Below are 20,263 nucleotides of genomic sequence, written 5' to 3' on the forward strand. Positions count from 1 at the left end.
GGTGCAAACCGGCTCCAGCTCACCACTGCCTTTGACTGATTGAATTTTCTGAGAATTTCATATTCATGATCTAATTGTCAGCAACAAACTCTTATGAAACAACTCAGTTTCTTTCTATCTGTGATTTATCCTTGTTCTTATTAGGGACGGAGCCAACAAGTTCAATAAAATAACAACTTTTTCTCTAATCTTGCCCCAAAGGAATCAGTTTTGATGCTGAAATCTGCTGATAAATGATTCCTAGTAACACATAGAAGGTTACATTTTAGTGTGTCTCTGCACTTCCTGGTTTAGTCCCAAAACAGAAGGTTCAGAATATACCAAGAAATTCTATTCTCATGTTATTTCACATCGAGCCAAATCCTGGAGGTAACAGAAATTTTGTAAAAAAATGCTCATACTTGTGAGATTTCCAAAATATAGTTAATCTGAAACAAACTGGGTAGCTGACATTTTGGGGGCCAAACTTTCAAAATCCTTTGCAATGGATCAATCACATTGTGTGAAATTCACCCCTACACAGAGAGCCAGCACTAGCACTCAAGTCTGAGTTAACTGGTTCACAGAGCCTGTGGTGTTGGCCCTATGTACAGGCATGATTTCAGCCAATGCGTGCAGGCCTTTGGGCCCATAAAAAATCACAGTAGTATATGCAAATGGGGTAATTGCAAGTATAATGTGTCCTCTGATCTATTTGCACATGTAGTATGTCTGATATATTTTATAATTGGACCAGCAGAGAAGGAGATAGTCACAGAGGGAGCAGATAGAAAAACAGCTGTCTGCTGTGGTGGTAGATTTATTGTTCTGGCAGCAAAACGGAAACCAATGGGAAAGTGAGGCTTTTCACTGTGGCAAGGGGACTGCAGAGCGCCCAAATGTTTAAAGGGACAGGACATCACATTCCTCCACCCTACTTTAAAGAACTTCACAAACATATATACATTATCATTTACATGACTAACAAAAAACACTCTAATACCTAGTTAGAGGTTACAGGTGGCCTACCTCAGACTTTTAAATTGCATGGGATTATTCTGCCCTGGAATAGCAAATCACTAACTAAACTATTTATAAATTCAGATGCACCACCGATGTTCACACTCTTTTGTGATAACGTGGTGATGGTGGTGGGGCAGTGTGCTGAACAACAGGAACAGCTGATGATAAGGAATCAATTGGACCTGGTAAGGAATCAGCTAGACCAGATACCAAAGTTTCTTCCACCAAGCCATCAAAATTAGTAGTTTTAACTGGAGATGATTCAATCAGAGGAACAGAAAATCCTACTGGAACATGCTCGGATTTTGGTACTTGCTGAGACTGCAATTGATCCATATGTTAATCCATAGAGTACCACTGGATAGTTTCACCACAGACAAAACAGAGCCCAGGCATTTTACAAGATCTCCAGGTACCCATTTCATTCCACAACCATATTTGCAAGTCCACACTAAGTCTCCTGCTTCAAAAGAATTCTGACAAGTCTCACGTCATTGATCAATAGGCACAGCTTGGGATTTGGCTGCACCAGAGGCACCATCAGGATGTAGCAGGTCCCAACAGATATGCAAAGATCGCTTCAAGAAAAGAGTTGCAGGTGACTCCTGGATAGTGGCATGTGGGGCATTTCTGTAGACAAGCAAGAAATTGTCCAATTTCTGCTGATGACTCAAAATACATTGTTAGCTCTTAAGGCATGGTTAAGTGTCTGTTGCAGGATGGTATGGAACAGAGCATATGTGATCATTCCATTTGAAGCTAGGGACCTTTGAAATTCTCCAGAACACAATAGAGGTCAGTTGTCACTCACCAACTGTAACAATAAACCAAATTGATTAAACAAGGTACAAAGGTGTCCAATGGTCTTGGTAGCTGTAATAGAAGTCATTCTGAAAACTTATGGCCATTTCAAATGGGCATCGACTACAACCAAAAGCATGTAACCTTCTCATGGTCCAGCAAAGTCCATGTGAATACGTGTCCAAGGAGTCTGAGGCCAAGACCAAGGATATAGATGAACTGGGCCAGGATCATGCTGAATTTGCTAACACATAGCATAGCACTTGATCTTCCTCTCAACGTCTTTGTTGATCCTTGGCCAGCAGACATGACTCTAGGCTATTGTCTTCATCCAAACAATGCCACAATGATCTTTGTGATGACCTTCTAAAACCAGAGGTTGAAGTGATTCTGGGAAGATCACTCGCATTCCCCGTAAGATGCAACCATGATTCACAGATAATTCACATTGACCTGACACGAACTGTGTAAACTGGGGATTCTTATGTCCTAACACTGTACCTTTTATTACCATTCCCTTCACAAGAGAGAGCATCAACCTTGGCACTTTCTTTGTTGTAGTCTGTGCTAGTAATGGGTAACCAATACATCAAACTGAGATAAAACATCTCATTGGAAGTTTCTTTGGGTTGACGAGAGTGCTATCTGTGCTTGATCAACCTCTGCTTGCTGAGTGCCTACACTGCAGAATGCAGAATTCTTCCTTTGGCTGCAGTTGGGCACCCTCTGCTGGGTGAAGCCCTCAGTGCAGGATAAATCTGTCTCCCTGCCTGCTTGCACATGGTTCAGCCAAAATGGCTGCTTTTTTCCCCATCACTAGGGTTGCCAGTGTTGGTTGGGTGTATTCCTGGAGATTTCATCACATGACATAATCTTTAATTACAGATTCATCTTTAATCCCAGAGACTCCAGACCAATCCTGGAGGGTTGGCAACCCTACCCATCACTGCTCTGTTTAAACAATTCCGGCAGCTCAGCAGCAATGGCAGAAACCTCTTCCTTTGTTCTACTTCTAATTGCCTACTTCCTCCTCTCTAGCTGGCTGGTTCCAGCTATGCCTGAAGCACAATGCAGCAGCAGTCTGCCACCTTGTTTCTAGGAGAAGTTTTTTCCTTTCTTAAAATATTATCTGTTTACTTTTTCTTCTTCTTGTTAAGGAAATGGGAGCACTGGACACTCGTGGGATAGCAGGTCCTTATAACCAATATGTTATATTTGGACCCAGCAGAGAAGGAGATAGACACAGAAGGCACGGATAGAAACACAGCTGTCTGCTATGATGGTAGCTTTATCATTCTGGCAGCAAACTAAAACCAACACAAAAGTGAGGCCACTGGGAAGGGGGAAGTGTAGTGTGTCCAAACATTTAAAGGGACAGGATATCGCAATATATATGCATTGCTTTGTTGATGTATATTTGTGTTATTTTGTGTATGTTATTTGCAAGAGTTACATGCTGCACATATCTTTGAAAATGTGTCCTTTGAGATGCACTGTCCGCAGTTTGTCTTTAGTTGCGTACTACATCTTATCAGTTACCAAAAGAAATATAAATAATATATTATTTACTAATAATGGACCAGATTATGATGTCATTTACACGGTTGTAAATCTGGAATAATTCCACTGAAATCAGTAGCTATATTCCATTTTAACACCAATATAACTGGGATCAGAATCTGGCCCAGTGTGAGTATTGCACTGAAATACACAAAAATACAAAAACATACACAGTATGAATGCCATCAAAAAGCAACATTTTCCTTTTCTCTGAGGAGTTCTTTAGTAAATAACATATGACTTGGGTCAAACTTGCTTGTTTTGTTTTTTGGCTGAATAAATAAATTGTGATTTACAACATTAACAAAGATATTAATCTTAGCTGTTTTCTCTGTGGTAGGAGGTGTTCTTCCCGGAGGTTATAATTACTTGCATATTTCCAAACCAGGAATCCCTACACGCTTGGATGTACAAATTGCACAACCTAATTATGTAAGTATTATTACGGAATTTTTCTTTGCTTTGCCCTTGATTCATGAACGCATTCTTATTCAGGACATTACTTAAGTACCATGTGCTTGAGTAATGTCCTGAATAATGATGGACTTAAGTATATGCTTAAAAGCTTTCCTGAATCAGGGCTTTTATCAATAGATCCATGAACTGTGATTCTTTATTACCAGTGTCTTTAAGGCATTTTTAGCTTTTCATTTACCAGAAACCTAAATTCACAGGCATACTACAAATACAATATACACACAGGCAACCTAAAAGGACTGATTCTCTAAGATACCATCTGTGCAAGACCTTCACTCATGGCATGAGGCCAACAGAACTCCTATAGTTTTTCAGGGGTTTTTGGTTCCCTAAGTTCAGAGATCCTTAGTAAGAACAGAGAGTTTAAAGGGGAGAGATAGACTTAGAACAGTGGTTCCCAAACTGGGGTTTGCAGAACGTTACAGGGGGGGTTTGCCAGAAAAATTTCACTAATGGCGGCCAGAGGACCCCGGGCATTGGAGGCAACAGGTGAGATCCGGTTGCAGGGCAGACAGCTCGAGCCCCAGGGAGAGCGGGGCAGGGCAGTTGGGGCTGGCAGCCCAAGCCCCAGAGCTCAGTGCGGGGCTAGCAGCCCGAGCCCCAGAAAGAGCGGGGCTGGGCAGTTGGGGCTGGCAGCCCAAGCCCTGTCCCCGTCAGTGGGGGAGCTGGCAGCCCGAACCCCAGCGCTCCGCGCAGGGCTGGCAGCCTGAACCCCAGAAAGAGCGGGGCTGGGCAGTTGGGGCTGGCAGCCTGAGCCCTGCCCCCGTGAGTGGGGTCGGCAGCCTGAACCCCAGCGTTCCATGCAGGGCTGGCAGCCCAAGCCCCGGTGGTCAGCGGGACCTGCAGCCCGAGCTCAGTTGAGCTCAGTTGACCAGGGCGGTCAGTGGGGTCCAGCAGCAGGAGCCCTACGGAATGTGGAGGAAATTTAAACTTAAATCCCTGGAAATGTTCATTTTTAGGAGGGGGTTCACGAGATTTCACAATTTAGTGAAAGGGGTTCGCGGGCTGTTAAAGTTTGGGAACCACTGACTTAGAAGAAGCTATGAAAATCAAATCATTGGTCCCCCTCTCTTTTGGGTTCTGTGTCATGGATCCAGAAGGAACCTTACAACAGCCCCTTTTGGGGGAGGCCTCACAAGGAGTGTCTACTCTACTCTAAATACCAAAAGCATTATTAGAACTCTTTCACTGCACCTTTTGACTTGTTCATAGTCCTCTTAAAAGATAACATCTTTTAAAACATTCCAAACACTTCATGTACATCATCAAAGAACATACTGCAGAAAGAAATGAGAAGAACTAGCAAAACGCTGTGGGAGTAAGAGAGCTTGCTGTAACCTAGCAACTAATTTTACAAAACTAGAACATGAGCACAGCTCAAAATATACCTGTGAAATATTTGGCCACAACACTGACATATGAGGTTTAAAATGCATGATTATCTTTTGTCCATTCATTCGGTAGCTGATAGATTTTGGCTAAGTGAAAGAAAGCACAGTCACACCAGAATTAACATCCAACACCATTAGTATTTCAGTTGTAGTGGTCTTACAGTAAAGCCTAGAGTCCCCAGCGAGGATTGGGGTCACATAGTGCTGGGAATTTTAGAAAAATATAGTAAGAAACAGTCCCTGCTATGAAGAATTTACCATTTAAATAGATCAAACAGACTGCATCTCCGAAAGAGAGTGGGTAAGTGATTTATCCAAGGTCACGTGGCATGTCTACGGTAGAACTGGGAGTAGAACCAGGTTTCCTAGTCCCAGTATAGTGCCCCATCCACTAGACCACACTACCTTTTGGCAGTTTAAAAGGCTGCTCTGCGGGCTTATTTCTCACAAAATTCAAGCAAAATAGAAACAATAAGCATCCTCTGCTGAGTAGAAGGAAAAGCGAGTTCAATAAGTATACCTTCATTTGTACGCTTTTTGGGCCAGATCCTCAGCTGGTGTAAATCTACATAGCATCATTATTTTCCACAGAACTATGTTGATTTACACAAGTTGAGGATTTGGCTCTGTAATTTTAGGAGGTGCTCTAGTACTGCAGTGATGGAGGTCATAGAAAAACCTACATAGATGTAGCACCCGAACAGATTAATATGGTGAAAGAATTGCATGACTAGATGATAACTGCTCTTGCAGTTTGTCAAGACAAAAGTATCATTTTAGATACTGTAGTTGATAAATACAGTTTAACCCTATAGAGTGGGATGGCTAAAAGTGTAATATGCATTTCTAAAGTTAGTACAACTATATCAAAGTAATAATAAACAGTGATTTACCAAAGAGAATATTTACTAATGTGGTTTAACATTTATGTGAGGTCACTGTTATCTTTGGATAATAGCAATTCCAAATCAACTCCAGGAAAAAAAAAATCTTATATCAAGGTCATTGCTCAACAAAATCGCTGCAGAAAACCAAAATGCTTGGTTAAGAGATAATTGCTCAATGCACCTGTTTTAACCTTTACATTCTTTTGTAATTCACTAAATTTTTGTGCAATTTAATTATGCTAAAATACTGGACTTTGTGTCTTTTCTTATACTGTTAGCAATGCTAAATGAGTTTCCTTTTATTTCTGTCTGGTTACTGACTTGGCTATTCTTGCATCATAATAGTAGTTTTTTTAATCCACTGTCCCTTGTTACTGTAAGCTATTTTTGATATTAAAAGTAAATAAAAGAGCTTAAGTCCGGATCTTCCAATTGATCTCATGCAGGCAGACTTCTATACCATATAGGTCCCCACTGACTTCAAAGAGGTGCCACAGCAGGCAAATGGCCATTTTTAGACTTCATTCTGACTAACAGGGAGGAAATGGTTGAGAGTCTGAAAAGTTGAAGGCAGTTTCGGTGAAAGTGAGCATGAAATGATAGATTTCATGATATTAAGGAAAGGAAGAAGTGAGTGCAGCAGATTAAGGACAATGGGCATCAAAAAGCAGACTTTAACAAATTCAGAGACCTGGTAGGTGAGGTCCCATGGAAAGAAAATCTAAGGGAGAAAGGAGTTCAGAAGAGCTGGTAATTTCTTAAAGCAACAATATTAAAGAAGCAACAGCAAGCTATCTTGAGGCAAAGGAAAGATAGGATGAGTAGTCAGAAGCCAACGTGGCTCCATCAGGAAGTCTTTAATGACCTGAAAATCAAAAGGGAGTCCTACAAAAAGTGGAAACATAGATAGACTGCTGAAGAAGAATACAAAGGATTAGCAGGGACAAAATCAAAAAGGCTAATTCACGAAATCAGAAGGCCTCAGGTACACCTAGCAAGAGGCATATAAAAGGTAATAAGATGACATTCTATTAATACATTAGGAGCAAGAAAAAGATGAAGGAAAGTGTAAGTACTCTGCTTCGTGGGGAAGGAGAGCTAATAACTGATGCCATCAAGCAGGCTACATTGTTTAATGCCTATTTTGCTCCAGTCTTCACTAAAAAGGTTAATAGTGACCAAATATTCAACACAATTCATATTAACAAGGGGGAAGGAACAAAAGCCAAAATAGGGAAAGAACAGGTTAAAGAACATTTAGATAGGTTAGAGGTATTCAAGTCAACAGGGCCTAATGACATTGATCTTAGGATACTTAAGGAACTAGTTAAGCAACTTTGGATTATCTTTGAGAACTCATAGAGAATGGTTGAGATCCCAGAGAACTGGAGAAGGGAAAATATAGTACCAACAAAGAACAAAGAGAGCCTGGGAAATTATAGACTAACTTCAATAATGGAAAGTTACTGGAACAAATTATTAAACAATCAGTTTGTACGTACTTAGGGGATAATAGGGTGTAAGTAATAGGCAACATGGATTTGTCAAGAACAAATCATGCCAAACCAGCCTAATTCCCTTCTTTGACAGGGATACTGGCCTAGTGGATAGATGGGAAGCTATAGACGTGATATATCATGATGATTGACTCATGCCCACATGACTTTCTCATAAGCAAATTAGGGAAACGTGGTCTAGATGAAATTATTATAAAGTGGATGCATAACTGATTGAAAGCACGTACTCAAAGAGCAGTTATCAATGGGTGCTGTCAATCTGGGGGAATGTGTCTATTGGATCTTGCAGTGGTCTGTCTTGAGGTCTAGTACAGTCAATATTTTTTAATGACATGGATAATGAATTAGAGAGAGTGGTTATAAAATTTATGACTGTGACCATGTTTGGAGGGGTTGCTAGCACTTTGGAGGACAGGATTAGAATTCAAAATGACCTTGATAATTTGGAGAATTGGTCTGAATCAACAAGATGAAATTCAGTAAAGGCAGGTGCAAAGTACTACACTCAGGAAGGAAAAATGAAATGCACAACTACAAAATAGGGAATAACAGGCTAGGCAATAGTACTGCTGAAAAATGGTCTAGGGGTTATAGTGGATCTCAAATTGAATATGAGTGAACAATGAGATGCAGTTGCAAAAAGGCTAATATCTTTCTGGGGTGTAATAACATGAGTGTTGAATGTAAGATATGGGAGGTAATTGTCCCACTCTGCTGGACACTGGTGAGTCCTCAGCTGGAGCATTGTGTCCAGGTCTAGTCTGCACACTTTAAGAAAGATATTAACAAACTGGAGAGAGTGCGGAGGGAAACAAAAATGATCAAAGGTTTAAAAAACCTGACCAATGAGGAAAGGTTAAAAAACCTGGGCATGTTTAGTCTTGAGAAAAGAAGGCGGAATGGAGATCTGATAACAGTGTCCAAATATGGTAAGGGCTGCTCTAAAGAGGATAGTGATCAATTGTTCTCCATGTCTACTGAAGGTAGAACAAGAAGTAGTGGACTTAAGCTGCAGTAAAGGAGATTAAAATTAGATATTAGGAAAAAACTTTCTAATTATAAGGGTAGTTTAGCACTGGAATAGGCTTCCAAAGGAATCCCTGTCAGAAGTTTTTAAGAATAGATTACACAAACATCTGTCAGAAATGGTCTTCGTTTACTTGGTCTTGCCTCAGATCAGGGGGCTGGACTAGATGACCTCTCAAGATCCCTTCCAGTCGTATATTTCTATGATTGTGCCATCAGCTTTAGTAAGGCGCCTTGCTTTATAAACTACATTTCCTATAGCTGCTATTTGCTACTAAAATCTTCTTAGTTTCAGAAAGAGCTAGTGTAACTATCAGGATGTGTAACAACAGTGCTAGCTGATACGATACATGTGCCAATTAGAATGTCCCCTCAGTCTAAATAGTTTTCTTAATATTCATACTATTTTTGTTCCAGGGGATGGAAATCATAACAGGAGATGCAACAAAAGGGAATTACTTCAGGATACATGTGAACCAGTACAGTATGGTAGAAACCATTACCTGCCTTTCAAAGGAGCCCTTCCCTGTCTCCAACTACATTTGTTTGTTTGGCCAGCATGAGCGGGTCCTTAATAATCTTTGTTCTCGCTGGAAGGAGGGATTGATCAAAGATCTTTATAGGTAAGATGGGAGCAAATTCTGCTTTCTGAATAAAATTGTTTCCTTTTATCACAGTATGTATTCTATGCCTAACTACTCTATTTGCTGCCCTGGAATACCTGGAAAACTAAGGCTCTTTAACACACATGTATGTATATAAATCTTTCAGTAAGTTGGCTAAGTCATTCATTGCTGTCTAACAGCAAAAGTATTTCAGAGACTTTCTTTCTGCTCCCAAAATTTTATTATAGATGAGTGATAACCGCTGTGTTATGAAGGTTGCAACCACCTTTTATTTAAAAAGCCTAATTTTAGCACCCCTGAAACCTGGACTTGGAAAATTAATTTGGCCTCAAAATTACCTAACTTACTTGGAAGGCAAAGGAGAATGTGTATGTAAAGTTTGGTTGAATTTCATGAAACAGTTTTTAGTCATAGGTCATTGCAAATATTTGAAGTAATGTGTTATGTGTGGAATTGGGTCTAGTTATGACATTCCTGCACTGATTAGTTTGTGGCTGCTTACCTGGCAATGTAACAGACTCTATGGACTTTCCCCTGTAGACTTTCCATGTCCTGGGTGGCAAACTGTGCCTGGACGCACAACAGAGATTCCCATACCAGTTCTCAGCAAGGGGATGGTTATAGAGATTCTCTAGAAAGCTGATCTGCTTGTGCCATCTGTGGTTAGGTATGAGGAAGTCGTTTGGACTAAGAATTTGAGGCAGAGCCCAGTTCCAAAATTCTTCTATCAAATGATAAAAGACAGTAAACCCTGTTTTGGAAAAGAGGCCTGGTTATTTCCGTTTCTTATGTCTCCTTCCAGAGAATTTTTTGTGGATTTTGGAAATTTTTCTCTTATTGAACAAGGTATTTCAGGGATATGAGTGTCTGAAAAATGAGAGAAAGTGTTTTTGAAGTCTTCTGATGCTTTTTTGCAGTGTCATATTTCAGAAGTGCCTTGGCCTACAGACACTGCAAATTTATTTTATTTAGTAGTCCTCAGTCAGAGCCAGTGCTTTTGAAGACAGCTTCTGCAAAGGAAAGTTATGCATCAGGACTTTATTAGAATTCTTTGATGATGTCAATAAAATAGTGGATAAAAGAGAACTAGTTGACATCATTTATTTGGACTTTTTAAAAGTCTTTGATAAAATGCCTCACAAGTCTACTAAAGAACCTAAGTAGTCATGGAATGAGAGGCACCAAATACTGTCCTGGAACAGAAACTGAGTAAGAGACAAAAAAGAAAGAGTAGGAGTGGATGGTAAATTTTCATTATGGTAAAAGGTTAACAGTGGGGTGCCAACAGGTTCCAAAGTCAATCCGGTCTTGTTTAGTATATTTATAAATGATTTGCAGATGGTGGCAAAATTTGCAGATAAAACAAAATTATTTAGGTGAGTCAAGACTAGACAAGACAGAGAGTAATTTCACAGGATGTATCCAAGCTTGTGAACTGGCAGCATGGTGGCAGATGAAATTTAATGTTGACAACTGTAAAATAATTAACATAGGAAAGAATAATCCGAACTACTCATACACCTTAATGGATGCTAAATTAGCTGCAACAACTCAAGAAAAAGACCAGGTCTTGACAGAAGACTGTTCAGTGAAAAATCTCCACTCAATATGCAGTAGCAGTTGAAAAAGCAAAATGGGATAAAGCATAATACTGTATATATTACAATGCCATTATGTAAATCAAAGGTGAGCCCTTACCAGGATAGCTGTATTCAGTTCTAGTCACCTTGATTCAATATCTTCAATATCTGTCAGAAAGGGAGGGCTTCGGATATGGGCAGGGAAAATCATTAGAGGCATGGGAAAATTCTTACAAAGGGAGAGTGAAAAGACTGGAACTGTGTACTTTGGAGAGGAGATGAATAAGAGGGATAAAGATATAAAAAATGGTATTTAGAAAGTTGATTGGAAACCTCTGTTCTCCTTTTCTCCAAACACAAGAACAAAGAGGGTGTTCTATGAAATTGAAAAGTGAAAAAGGAAATATTTTTTCACACTGCGCACAATTCACTTGTAGAAATCACTGCCACAAGATAACACTGAGGCCAAAAGCTTAGCAGGATTCAAAAAAGAATTGGACATTTATATTGATAGCAAGAATATCCAGAGATACAATAATAAGAATTAAAAACCAAGAGTTTTGGAAGGGATATAAACCTCCCTGTTTCAGGGCAGAAACAAATACTGACTATTGAGGGTTAGGAAGAAACTTTCCCTATGAGCAGGTTATTCCAGATTTCTTGCATATTCCTCTGAAGCATCTGGTGCTGGCCACTGTCTGAGTCACTAGTCTAGAAGGACCGCATGTCTGATCCAGTCTAGTAATTCATATGGTTCTGTGTGCTTATTTTTGGATTGTTGCATGGTTCATGTTGGAGATACTCAAAATCTTTTGAACTTCTCAGACACTTGTGAGCTCTTTACAAACTTTAGAAATTTCGCAATCAGCATGTGTATTTCCCAACTTCTGCACTCCAGCTGATTTCAAAGACTTTGAAAGCCCTCTTCCTTAATGTACCAAAGCAGTTGTGCACAGATAAACATGGGGATGTGGGAATGCTTCCTGAAAATCACAGGAACCAGACTTTCAAAAATGTAAATATAACCCTCACTTAGAATTTCCTGGCTTCCAGTTTTGTTTTGTTTTATTTGTTTTTAATATAATTGCAAGGTTCCAATAAGGCTTTTTACTAAAGAACAAATGAGCATTTACAGCCTTAAATTATTTTAAGAAAATATGTTGTCTTTGAAGATGGATAATAATTTCAGTTGTGCAGCCTGAAACAATGATAAGAGAGTAACCAGATCAGATACTTCAGAGCGTAAGACTGATTCCCTCTTTCAGGAAGTACTTTATTGCACATATTAAGCATTGCACAGTTGCGGAGATGCATTAAGGACAAGGCTATCCTGCCTATTAAACGTTAGATACTAGCCACTTCAGGGGCAGAATCAGATTAGATGGACCAGTGAACTAATCTGGTATTGCCACCCTGTGGGTCTTGAAGTTACATTTCTACAAGCAGTCAGGGCAGTTTCATGTCTGCCAGTAGTCAGGTTTTTGCCTCTTGTTCAGGCAGTATGTTGTTTTTCCCAAGCTGTCTGATACCAGCCCGCTTTATTATTATTATAATTAATGTTGTTGTTGTTATTTGTATTACCGTAGTGGCTAGAAGCTCTAGTCACTGAATAGAACACCACCGTGCTAGGTGCTGTTTTGCATGAGAATACTGGGCCACATAATGCCATGTACATTTGTTAGCTGGCATACATCATCCTCTTCAGTTAATGGTGGAAGGTTTTTTTGTGTTCATTTTGGGGAGGAACATGTTACTAAGTGTCTCCTTAAATAGTGAAGTCCTTTGAAAAGGATTCACGCTCCCTTAGCCAGGACTGGACCTACATCTTGTCAAGGACCCTCAGTTGTGTGGGGTATGATTTCTCCTCCTAATAGCTCTCTTCCATGTAAATATTCTGGCACTTATCTATTTGGCTGGTCTGTTCTCCCTATCCTGTGCAGGAAGATAGGGTTGAACCAGATGAAAAAAACCCTCAGTAATGTATTACTTGAACTCGTACATTTTTTAGTTTCCAGGTCAATGTTTCTATGTTCCAAGTACGAAACATTTTTCTCTAGGTAAGTCTTTCCTATGGCAATCTACATAGAGGATTGTGAAGTTTCTGATTTATTAATATGTCAGAGATTGGTTTTGATTTACAGGAAAGGTTAATTTTGATTTACGGAAAAGGTATGGCACATAGAAAATGTAAAGTTAAAATAAAGAGTGCACTACCAATAGCAGCTAAAGAATAAGATACTGAGGGAGAATAAGATCACTATAGTAGGGATGGACTAAGATGGCAACGTTCTTTACATTTTCACTGATACTGCTCAGTTAGTACATTTTTAGATTTACCATGAAAATGACTCAATAATCTGGTTGTAGTTAGATGTCATCAGTCTTTTTTTAATTGCTTATATTTGTGTTAGTGTGTGTGCACGCAGCTGTGGCCACATCTTTATCATGAACCACGAATTGTTCCCGACACTTTTGCCTTTGTTATGGCCCAGACATGGTTACAGTGTCACTTGTTGTTAGACATGCTAGCAAGGTTCACACCAGTGGCAGCAAAAGGAAAGATGAATGGTTAGCAATTGACCTTGGCAAAAGCAGCAGTTGTTCCCTTTTCCTCTGCTGCTTTCTAAAGTGCCTATACAGCTCTGCAGCAATTCAGGACTGATCGTTAGCTTGTTTTATTGTCTTTCATGTTAGACATGGTTTCATATACACCACTCAACCAAGTTCAGGACCCCTTCTGGTTCCTCTGTTTCTCCATCCACTGATTCATTCTCTCTCTTGTAAAGATCCAGCAGTATTAGTGGTGATGCTGAGATCATAAGGCAGTAATCTCAGAAGTGGCAGTGGATGGCAGAATCATGATTTCAATAGCAACATGGTCGCTCACGCTTTCTGTATGAGAGGAGGCAGACAACAGGTTCAGCAGCATTTATATTAGTGGTAGAAATGCTACACCTACAATTTTTATCAAACTTGTAATTGCTACTGATGAGCTTTCCAAGGACATGTCTTCTTCTGGATGCCAAAATCCACAACCAGATGAATAAATCGTACTGTATTGAGCGCATGAATCACTCCTGACTGCATATTTTTGGATTTACTCTGGGACATGTGAGGGAGAGAACTCTCACCATGTATTAAAAACAAAACAAAGCAATAAAATGTCTCAATTAGAGCTGTTCAGATCCCAGAATTCCCATTCCCTGCGAAATTCCAAAATGTCAAAACTTCAAAATTATGATGTTTTTCTACTGAACAAAATTCCAAAATTTCATTTTTTTAAAAAATTAAATTTTGTTTTGACCTCATCAAAATGTTTACTTTTGATAATTTCAAAATTGTTCAACCATTAGGTGACCTGGAAAGCTTGTCTGCTAGCCAGCTTCTCAGCAAGCTGGCCAGGGAGCCCAGTCACCAACCAGGATCCAGGAAGCCAGCCAGGCAGACCACAACCGGGCAGCTGGAAATCTGGCAGGCTTGCCTGCTGTCCAGTCCCTGAACAACTCCTGCTCACCTTGTGGAAGGGCAGACTCTGCGGCTGCCCACCTTGCTTGTGTATCCAGGCTTGCCAGGTAGCCAGCCAGCAAACTGGGGAGCCTGGTTAACTAGGGAACCCAGGCAGCTGGACTTCCTGCCTGGTTTCCATCAAAGCTTTTGGCAAGCATCAACATGTTCCTGTGGCACATTTCAGTTCCAGTGAATCAGCATTTTCCAGAAGAAAATTGTTCCAGCAGAAAATTTTCAACCAGCTCTAGTCTCTATACACTTACTGTTTACAGTATACTTGTGTTCAGACAGCTGGGCAAAATGAAATCACTATGATAGATTCCAACAGCTAACGCCAGTTGAATTGTTTTTGCTTCCTAAAAATTAAAGGATTCTCACTGTACATAGCATCAGGATTTCACATTGGGAAGCCCAGGGGAATGACATAGGGGCTGGTGTTTGCCTTCATTGAAGTAAAGGCGTCCTTATTGCGTACCTTTGTGTCTCCACCCCCCAGGTATCTCAGCACTGTTGAATCCTTTGGGGGTGATAGAGGCGTTCTGTGAATGTAAAAGTAGTAACAGGAAGAAGATGGCACTGGCACAGCATGCTCCAGTCAGGGCTTCCTACCCCTGGTCCAAAATGCAGTGGTTCAAACTTCACTTAGGAAAATCTGTGACTGAGAAAAACAGTAATTGTAGCCTACTGCTTAGAAGGAATTACCAGTAAAAGGAAGTGAGAGAGAGACAGAGCAAGAGATGGCTAATTATTCATCATAGCAAAGGCTCTCAACTGTCATCAGAGAACAGCATTGTTTACTTTGTTCTTGCACAGATCACCCTGGCAGCCTTCCCCACCCCCACCCCCACCCCCCACAGGCACACGCTAATAACCTTTTGAAATAAGCCTTAATGGGTATCTGGTCTAAACTTCTTTGAGCTTTAATTCTTGGTCTTGTATTGTACCTTTAGCCTGTAGTGTGAACAGGTCTTGCCCTAGATTCTTTGTACAAGCACATCAAGTACTTCTACACAAGGCTTAAGTCCCCTCTCAATCACCCTTTTTCAAGGCTTAACAAATTTGACTCTTGAAGTCTATGCCCAGAAGGCAGATCCTCCCCCTGCTCCATCCAATTAACTTTGCTGTCTTCCTCCACAGTTTGACAAACCCTTGAACATACTGTGCAAACAACATTGCACACTGTATTCCAGATATAGTTGGGGTAGATGAGACATTAACTTTCTGAATATGTAGGTCATTTCTTTGTAATTACAGCCACCAACCTATAGGTCTCCCTTGCTTCTAAAGCACCTGTGTCCTTAACTTCATGCTGGGATCCCTCCAGAAAGAATCTCCATATAAACCACAAGCCAGTTGTCAGGGTTGCAAATAAGGACAAGGCACAAACATTTCATAAGACGTACATTTTCAATTGCTGGATAGATGAAGACCCCTTGAGTGGACACATTAATGGGAGGATTTGGGGCAGCCAGTATCATAGAGGTAACGGGGTGACTGGATCAGACAAGGTCACCTTATCTTATCCCAGGAGAGTCACACATGCAGGAAGAATCCTCAGCTTCAGTCAAGGTTTGGCTACATGTCCCACAGGTCTTGCCTTTCTCCATGTAACCATGGATTATCTGGTGGCTGAAACTCATTCACACCAGGATCTAAGCCACATGCTCAAATTACTTGTTGAGGAGCCAAGGGCAAGACAGTCTACTGCAGCAGGGGGAATGAGACACTAGGAGACAGAACTCAACTGCTCTTGCCTCCTCCCACTGTAGTCTATTCCTCTACGGCCTGCCAGGGAAGAGGGAGGTCTGAGGCAATAGAGAAGATATAACAAGAGAGAAAAAGATGGAAACAAATTGTCTGCAAAAACCAAAGTGGCAGGCCTTCCTCAAAGCAATATGGCACAGGCAGCTACTTCTGTCAGATGGAGGTAGAACAACCGTCTTGCAGGACAGATCCTGGCTATATATAGCGGGAACTCTTAGGTGCCAAAATTTCTATTTGGTGAGTTGCCTACATAAGTGCTGCTGGGCATGGTTATCCAGTAGCCTGTTTCCATATTGGTGGATTCCTTGTGTATGAGAATGTATAACATAGACTATGATATACTATTGCCATTTTATAACGGAGCTATCCAGCCACAGAACACAGTCTAAGGTCACTTTTGTTCCAGGAAGTATTGCTACATCTTCTGAGTAATCCTTTTGTTTATTTTTTGAAAAGTTTGAAAATATCTTAATCTTCTGTCAACTTCAGTGCTGTTGACTTGTTGCAGAAGGTGAACATAAAGTTTAATCAAGAGGAGAGTAATTGGTGGTGTTAGTTCACTTTCCTAATCTGTACATGTACCAGTGAATTCATGCCTGATGACACTTAGTGAATGAGGACAAAATTAGGAGCACAAAGTCTCCATAATTATTAGTATATTCTTTTAGATATTTTATAAATCACACCATACACACTCACATAAAAAATTTCATTCGAAGAACATCATTAAGGTTGCAAAGTTAAGAACTCCAGAATTAGAATATGCCGTATTCAGGTTCCTTCTGCAACCTTAATTCAGCCTCCTGTGTAAGCATTATGATACAGTCTTTAAACACATGATGACTTACTATTTTTTCCACAGGACCCCACCTCATTCCATGGACAGGATAGACATTGCTCCCTTAATGAGCAGCTTTTCAATATTTTGTTTTCCCCTCATTGTTCATTGTGTGGCCCCAGGCCTTATTTACTTCACACTGTTCAAACCTTGCTCTGAAGACAGAATTATTAATTTTGTCATGGGCTTTTCTGTGATACTCATCACTAGAGTATCGGAGTGCTTCATAAACATTAATTAATTTATTTTCACAACACCCCAGTGCGGGTGGTGGTAGTATTATCCTCGGTGTCATGCCTCTGCCAAATTTCAAGGCTCTGCCCCAAAGCATGAGGCACTGAAGCGTCTCAAGAAAAGGTTGCCAGAAATGTTTAACATGGGCAAAACAAGTATTTTTCCTTCATCTCATTCTTGGAAATGGCTGAACTGTTTTGGCTGAAATTTTCCAAAAACTTCAGTCCTAACCGACAACGGATATAGAAGAATTCAGCACAAATGTTGAAAGTTTGGCAAAATTATAAGCAACTAAAAAGAGGATCTTACAATGGGAAGTGTCGGGCAACTTCAGTAATAGGTGTTGTTACCTGCTTTGCCTATAATAAATCATTCTGTTGAGACAGGGCAATCTGCAACTGTCCCCGATATCCCTGTCAGTCACGCATCTTCCCTTAGAATACGTCACTTGCATAGAACTCTGAAAGTATATATATATATCTTTTTAAAACCTACCCATTAGAAAGAAACAAAACATAAAACGTTATGTTTCTGCATCTCTTGTGAGATTCTCAAGTCTTGAGGCTTTGATCCAAAGAAAAAATTCTGTGTGTGCGTGTGTGTGTGTGTGTGTGTGAGAGAGAGAGAGAGAGAGAGGGGAAAAAATAATAACTTTACGTTACTGCAGTCAGAAAGCACAAGAGTCTCATTTTCATTGAGTAAATTACATTTACACCCATTTTAAGGCCCCTTTACATGGTCAGAGTGGTGTAAAGAGACCCTAGTGGATGAGAAGTAGGCCTACAGAAGTGCTCACAGTCTAATCAGTTACATTTCTCATACTTACTGTAATTTTGCAATATGTATTTTCTCTCTCTGTTTTTTTATGACAACTCTGACTTGGGGAAGTCCCTTACTGTAAGGCAAGAAAATCCTAGCTCTGTTTTAATCCCTTTGTGTCTATTCAGATTTTCCCGGCATGACATCCATTGCCAGGAATGGACACAGTGAAACAGCTGTCACCTGGGAGATAATTTGTCTCTGTGTAACATGCAAATTATCTTTTAAATAATTAGAGGCAGCACCTAGCAATGAATTTCCTCACTGCCTTGCATTCAGTAAAAAGGCGGATGGTTAACCCTGTGGTACTGGATTTCCTGAACATAATGTGCCAGCGCAGTTTTCAAATTAACATTAACAACAAGCCCTCAAGATCCTGCTAGCTCTAAGAAGTAGCCTCTTTCTGATGTGTGCATGAAACTGCCACTAATGCTAATAACAGGATAAATCTTGTACTCCGCATCCAGGCAAGACTCCAATTGATTTCAACAGGAGTTCTGCCTGAGTGACAACTGACAGTTGCACATACAAATCAAGGATGAAATCCCCCCTCCACACACACACAAGCATGAGTAAATTTGCTTTGTGCAGGAAACTAAGTGGGGTTGTGGTGAGTCCATCCTTTAGCCCAGGGGCAGGCCATGGGACACCAAGTGCAGCGTTTCCATGAATGCTCTTCCAATCTAGAGACTGAAAAAGCAGCTGCTGTCCCTCCAAGCCCCAGATGGGGTTTCCAGCACTAGATCAACATATTCAGCAATCCAGGACTACAAAACTACCCCACACCCAACACTTCCCTCCATGCTGGCCTATTCAGCACTAACGTGGAGCCCACTTCCTCAGTGAAGGGGGGAGAGAGGTCTCCTTTGTACAGCTGCTGTATCCGCGTCCCCTTCCCTGAACAGGCATCACAGCTCTGGATCAGCACAGAGGGCTTGTGTGGCCTTTCTCTGGCAGATGCATTTCATCCCAAAAGAACTCTTTTGTGGCTCTACAATCTACTAAGAATTCTGATCTCTTAAGTTTAGTTACCATGTCAAACCTAAGTAAATTTGGTTAAATCTTGAACCTAGCAGCTTCCACAACACAGAGCAGGCAAAGCTCATGGCCCTGCACCCACAGAAGCCTCTGCAGTTCCTCAGAGTTGTGACATGTCTCATCCATGCTGTGTAGTCTGGATCTGGCTGTCCATATTGGCCTCTTCTGCACGGGAAGTCATGGACTCATTCCCTACTGGGCACTTGGGAGTGGTGTCAGGGAGGCCCTGAGCATGTGCAGCGCCTCTTCAAAGTCCAGGTGGTGGGGTTGGTTCTCCTGATTGCAGGCAGCCTGGGGGACCCTAAAGGGGCTACATCAGTCTCCCTGAGTGACAACTAACTGTTTCAGAGTTGTCAGCCAAGAAGAGACTCCAGCCCCAGTGGCTCCTGCCTGGGTAAAGATGGGCCTGATGAGCAGTGAAGACATGCTGGAGCGTGGAGTCTTGCCATTGACTTGAGATCTGTCCGCCAGTCTCTGAGAGGCTTCATACCCTATTCTGGTAAGGTGGTTGTCTATCCCTTCCACAACCAAAGCCTACTGAAATATACGGGAGTCTTTCCATTGATTTCAGTGGGCTTTGAATCAGTCCCCAGATCTGAGTGGCCTGGCCCAGTGGACTTGCACAGCTAAATGACAGAGAAGTAGCAAATATTTCTTGCAATTTCTCTTCTGGTATTGGCTGTATGTATTAAAAGACTGATGTTCTTAAGACTTTAAATTCATGAACTGTCTAAGCAGTAATTGCAAAACAGCATACGATCATCTGGCTGCATTTCCATAGTCACTTGATTAGAAGATGCTTTAGAATACTGTATGTTGAAAGCACTGGAAACTTTTATTGAGTTAAAGATACTGTAGGGTATAGTACTTCCACAGCTCAGTAAAAGCTTCCAATACCTTTGAACTACATTTTTTTCAAGGGAATAATGCTTTTAGTTTTCATGGTTAAACCAGCCAGCACTGGATCTGACAGAGCTATGCAGTTTCAGAGTTTAAGATTTTTTCCTTTTTTCTTTCTATTAACAGACAGATAGTATGGATGTTTTGCAAGGGTGCACCAGCGTAGTGTGGTAGATGCACATAAGACCATAACTACGGACATATTGGGACAGACTAATGGTCCATGTAGGCCAGTATCCTGTTTCTGACAGTGGCCAGCACTAGATGCTTCAGAGGGAATGAACAGAACAGGGCAA

The 20,263-nt window shown here is 40.8% G+C and overlaps 1 protein-coding gene across 2 annotated transcripts in view; it reads left to right on the forward strand.

Moving 5' to 3' along the window:
* Positions 1 to 20,263, forward strand: part of CFAP61 (cilia and flagella associated protein 61) — a 209,196-nt gene that overhangs the window by 161,707 nt on the left and 27,226 nt on the right. For both annotated transcript variants that reach the window (XM_043544114.1, XM_043544115.1), the window contains exons 24-25: positions 3,704 to 3,795; positions 9,079 to 9,284. In XM_043544114.1, the coding sequence (XP_043400049.1) occupies positions 3,704 to 3,795; positions 9,079 to 9,284 (298 nt within the window). The remainder of the gene's footprint in view (positions 1 to 3,703; positions 3,796 to 9,078; positions 9,285 to 20,263) is intronic.

Source organism: Chelonia mydas, chromosome 3 (assembly GCF_015237465.2).
Source record: "Chelonia mydas isolate rCheMyd1 chromosome 3, rCheMyd1.pri.v2, whole genome shotgun sequence".
In the NCBI taxonomy this organism is placed as follows: domain Eukaryota; kingdom Metazoa; phylum Chordata; order Testudines; family Cheloniidae; genus Chelonia; species Chelonia mydas.